Below are 5,487 nucleotides of genomic sequence, written 5' to 3'. Positions count from 1 at the left end.
AACAACATCCACTGTCTGGCCACGGCCGTCACCCAACTAATTGATTGATTGATTGATTGATTGACCGCAGGGCATCACAACAACATCCACTGTCTGGCCACGGCTGTCACTCAACTTAATGATTGATTGATTGATTGACCGCAGGGCACCACAACAACATCCACTGTCTGGCCACTGCCATCACTCAACTAATTGATTGATTGATTGATTGATTGATTGACCGCAGGGCACCACAACAACATCCACTGTCTGGCCACGGCCGTCTAATTGATTGATTGATTGATTGCATTGATTGGCATCAACAGCTGCACCACAACAACATCCACTGTCTGGCCACAGCTGTCACTCAACTAATTGATTGATTGATTGATTAGGGCACCACAACAACATCCATTGTCTGGCCACTGCCATCACTCAACTAATTGATTGATTGATTGATTGACCGCAGGGCATCACAACAACATCCACTGTCTGGCCACTGCCATCACTCAACTAATTGATTGATTGATTGATTGACCGCAGGGCACCACAACAACATCCACTGTCTGGCCACGGCCGTCAACCAGCTGTCCGCAGCCATGTTCACTGTCGAGAGCAAGAACATAGAGCAGCACCTTAAGGAGTTCCTTCTGGTACGTGATCGACCTGGATGCACTGTCTCTAAAGAGGTCATGTTGACACAGAACATTTTCATCTGATTTAACAGTTGTCCTGTAGATCTATTCCTACTGCTACTAAAGGTGATCTTGTTCATCTAGGTTGCGTCTTCCACCCTGCTCCAGCTGGGTCAGAATGTAGAGAATAGGGTGGACGGCAAGAACAGAGACTCCATCTACCTTCTCCTGCACATGGTAGGCTCAGGTCTTCCTACAGCATTTCTACTTATCGTAATGTTGAAAATGTCAGGGGCCATAACTAGGTCCTTGTGGGTTGTTCTGGCTCGGGACAAGGATTACGGAGTGACTCATAACAAGGTCCCAGACGGTTTCCCCTGTCAGGTCACATGGTCAGGAGAAAAACGTCTGACTCTGGTCAAAAATCTGTACATTTAACCTTTTTCATTTTTTTTATTTTCTATACATGAATAATGTATTCTCTTCACCTGATTGGCCACCTACCTCCTCTACAGATCGTGGAGGCGTCTCCGTTCCTGAGCCAGGACATGTTGGAGAGCTGTTTCCCTTATGTCCTGCTGAGGAACGCCTACAGAGAGGTCTACAAGAACTATATCATTACACTGGGCTAACACACACACACGCACGCACTGCTGAGGAACGTCTACAGAGAGGTCCACAAGGCCTCTATCATTACACTGGGCTAACACACGCACGCACTGCTGAGGAACGTCTACAGAGAGGTGTACAAGGCCTCTATCATTACGCTGGGCCGGATGCACTGAGTATCCAATATAACCTCTTCTAGGTTGGGATTCAAGCCGCTCGCTTTTGTAGACAGTGTGGCTTTCAAAGGCAATGTTAACCATGTTCGTCAGGCCTGCTATATAGCACAGTTTCAGATTGAATCCAGGCGCCTTCTGCTCTGTAGGGTCTAGGTCGTGTTACTATAAAAGCTCTGTGGGGTCAACGTTGGATTACTGTAAAAAGCACTTTGTGACAACTGATGAAGTAAAATGGGATTTATAAATAATAATAATAATGATTGATTGATTTGTTACTATGCACAGCTAACAAAATATATGTGGCTTTGTAAACTTTCAGAAATAATATAACCTTTATTTAGCCATTATTAAAGGGTTTATGAAAGAACATGTCCAATCGGTTTTTTTTGGAGAGATCTTGGAAAAAATACAGTACTTACTCCCATTGTCTATGAATACAGGTTACTGATATTTATTTAAATGTGTGTTTACAGTAAAAGACAATAACAACATTACACTAATATGAGTGTATTTCCAGCCCACCGCTCAAAAAGACTACCTACACCAACCTGTACCAAGCGTCCCCTGTGTTTAGCAATGGGGTCTGTTAGGCTGGGGGTGTGTGACCCATCCTGTAGTGTGTGTGTGTACTGGGCCTCCCCAATGGTCTAGAACTTCTCTGTAGGGGAGTCGATGGAACACCTCAGTAGGTTGGAACACCTCAGTAGGTTGGAACACCTCAGTAGGTTGGAACACCTCAGTAGGTTGGAACACCTCAGTAGGTTGGAACACCTCAGTAGGTAGGAACACCTAATACCTCCGTAGGTAGGAACACCCCGGTAGGTAGAAACACCTAATACCTCCGTAGGTAGGAACACCCCGGTAGGTAGAAACACCTCGGTAGGTAGGAACACCTCGGTAGATAGGAACACCTCATACCCCGGTAGGTAGGAACACCTCGGTAGGTAGGAACACCTCAGTAGGTAGGAACACCCCAGTAGGTAGGAACACCCCGGTAGATAGCAACATCCCGGTAGGTAGGAACACCTCATACCTCAGTAGGTAGGAACATCTCATACCTCGGTAGGTAGGAACACCCCGGTAGGTAGGAACACCCCGGTAGGTAGGAACACCTCATACTTCAGTAGGTAGGAACACCTCATACCTCAGTAGGTAGGACCACCCCAGTAGGTAGGAACACCTCATACCTCAGTAGGTAGGGTAGCCTTGTGGTTAGAGCGTTGGACTAGTAACCGGAAGGTTGCGAGTTCAAACCCCTGAGCTGACAAGGTACAAATCTGTCGTTCTGCCCCTGAACAGGCAGTTAACCCACTGTTCCTAGGCCGTCATTGAAAATAAGAATGTGTTCTTAACTGACTTGCCTGGTTAAATAAAGGTAAAATAAATAAAAAATAAAAAAGGTAGGAACACCTCATACCTCAGTAGGTAGGAACACCTCATACCTCAGTAGGTAGGAACACCCCAGTAGGTAGGAACACCCCGGTAGATAGCAACATCCCGGTAGGTAGGAACACCTCATACCTCAGTAGGTAGGAACACCCCGGTAGGTAGGAACACCTCAGTAGGTAGAAACACCCCGGTAGATAGGAACACCTCATACTTCAGTAGGTAGGAACACCTCATACCTCAGTAGGTAGGACCACCCCAGTAGGTAGGAACACCTCATACCTCAGTAGGTAGGAACACCTCATACCTCAGTAGGTAGGAACACCCCGGTAGGTAGGAACACCTCATACCTCATACCTCATTAGGTAGAAACACCTCGGTAGGTAGGAACACCCCGGGAGGTAGGAACACCTCATACCTCATTAGGTAGAAACACCTCAGTATGCCTAGGTAGGAACACCTCAGGCCTCAGTAGGTCCCAGATAGAAACACCTCATACCTCAGTAGGTAGGAACACCCCGGTAGGTAGGAACACCTCATACCTCAGTAGGTAGGAACACCCTGGTAGGTAGGAACACCTCGGTAGGTAGGAACACCCCGGTAGATAGAAACACCTGGTAGGTAGGAACACCCCGGTAGGTAGGAACACCTCACACCTCAGTAGGTAGGAACACCTCGGTAGAAAGGAACACCTCATACCTCGGTAGGTAGGAACACCCCATACCTCGGTAGGTAGGAACACCTCATACCTCGGTAGGTAGGAACACCTCATACCTCGGTAGGTAGGAACACCCCATACCTCGGTAGGTAGGAACACCCCATACCTCGGTAGGTCCCACCCCATCCTCGGTAGGTAGGAACACCTCGGTAGGTAGAACACCCCATCCTCGGAGGTAGGAACACCCAGCTCCCTCCTGGAACACCTCGGTAGGTCCTGAGGAACACCTCATACCCAGTAGGGAACACCTCCTAGGTAGGCCTCGGTCCCAGCCCCATACCCTGAGGAACACCTCGGTAGGTCCCAGAACACCTCCCCCGGTGAAAGGAACACCTTGTCCCAGTAGGAACACCTCGGTAGGTAGGAACCTCGGTAGGTAGGAACACCCGGTAGGTAGGAACACCTGGTAGGTAGGAACACCTCGGTAGGTAGGAACACCTCGGTAGGTAGGAACACCCCAGGTAGGAACACCTCCGGTAGTCCCAGTAGGAACCCCCGGTGAGGTAGGTAGGAACACCTCGGTAGGTAGGAACACCCCCAGGTAGGAACACCTCAGTAGGTAGGAACACCCCCAGGAACACCCCTGTAGGAACACCCCATACCCCAGCTAGGAACACCCCTACCCGGTAGGTAGGAACCGGTAGGTAGGAACACCCCGGTAGGTAGGAACACCCGGTAGGTAGGAACACCTCGGTAGGTAGGAACCAGGTAGGAACACCCCTGTAGGTAGGAACACCCCGGTAGGTAGGAACACCTCATACCTCGGTAGGTAGGAACACCTCATACCTCGGTAGGTAGGAACACCTCGGTAGGTAGGAACACCTCGGTAGGTAGGAACACCCCGGTAGGTAGGAACACCTCGGTAGGTAGGAACACCCCGGTAGGTAGGAACACCCCGGTAGGTAGGAACACCCCGGTAGGTAGGAACACCCCGGTAGATAGGAACACCTCACATGATGGAGTGCAGTGAGACATGGCGAACTAAGTGACTGAACAGCTCCTCACTATTTTGCACAATTATAATACCACTTTAGCCTTGTTCATACCTGGTGCTAACATTCATCCTTTGTCATGATCTTGTCCACATTTTTACACGTGTAGATTATTGAAATATCTGTGATCTGATTGTAATCACAATCAGATCACAGATATTTCAATGCTCACTTCTGCAGTCACCCGTTGTGTCTGGATACCAGTCAAGTGTGAACAGATGTGGATGTTCAAACCATTTAAATCAGCATCTTAGGCTCTTGATATTTGAGTCTAGGTCTGATGGTCCATTTATTATTAGATTTGTATTCCAAATCTAAGATCAGTTGATGAATGACTTTGAGGCCTTTTCCCAGCTCTCTGATGCCTTGTCCTCAGGCCTTGTCCCAGCTCCCTCCTGAGGCCTCGTCCCAGCTCCCTCCTGAGGCCTCGTCCCAGCTCCCTCCTGAGGCCTCGTCCCAGCTCCCTCCTGAGGCCTCGTCCCAGCTCCCTCCTGAGGCCTCGTCCCAGCTCCCTCCTGAGGCCTCGTCCCAGCTCCCTCCTGTGGCCTTGTCCCAGCTCCGTCCCAGCTCCCTCCTGAGGCCTCGTCCCAGCTCCCTCCTGAGGCCTCGTCCCAGCTCCCTCCTAAGGCCTCGTCCCAGCTCCCTCCTGAGGCCTCGTCCCAGCTCCCTCCTGAGGCCTCGTCCCAGCTCCCTCCTGAGGCCTCGTCCCAGCTCCCTCCTGTGGCCTTGTCCCAGCTCCCTCCTGAGGCCTCGTCCCAGCTCCCTCCTGAGGCCTCGTCCCAGCTCCCTCCTGAGGCCTCGTCCCAGCTCCCTCCTGAGGCCTCGTCCCAGCTCCCTCCTGAGGCCTCGTCCCAGCTCCCTCCTGAGGCCTCGTCCCAGCTCCCTCCTGAGGCCTCGTCCCAGCTCCCTCCTGAGGCCTCGTCCCAGCTCCCTCCTGAGGCCTCGTCCCAGCTCCCTCCTGAGGCCTCGTCCCAGCTCCCTCCTGTGGCCTT

The 5,487-nt window shown here is 50.9% G+C and overlaps 1 protein-coding gene across 3 annotated transcripts in view; it reads left to right on the top strand.

Moving 5' to 3' along the window:
- The window catches only part of nckap1l (NCK associated protein 1 like), a 46,936-nt gene extending 45,168 nt beyond the window's left edge, over window positions 1–1,768 (top strand). For 2 of the 3 annotated variants that reach the window (XM_042329965.1, XM_042329956.1), the window contains exons 29-31: window positions 523–632; window positions 759–851; window positions 1,130–1,768. In XM_042329965.1, coding sequence (XP_042185899.1) covers window positions 523–632; window positions 759–851; window positions 1,130–1,246 — 320 coding nt within the window. In that variant the 3' untranslated portion in view covers window positions 1,247–1,768. Of the gene's footprint in view, window positions 76–522; window positions 633–758; window positions 852–1,129 lie in introns of those variants that run through there. The other variant, XM_042329974.1, reaches the window with a different exon arrangement.
- Window positions 1,769–5,487: the final 3,719 nt, after the last annotated feature.

Source organism: Oncorhynchus tshawytscha, linkage group LG02 (assembly GCF_018296145.1).
Source record: "Oncorhynchus tshawytscha isolate Ot180627B linkage group LG02, Otsh_v2.0, whole genome shotgun sequence".
Classification (NCBI taxonomy): Eukaryota; Metazoa; Chordata; class Actinopteri; order Salmoniformes; family Salmonidae; genus Oncorhynchus; species Oncorhynchus tshawytscha.
Note: the sequence above shows the minus strand (reverse complement) of the source record. Positions and strands in the feature narration are given on the sequence as shown.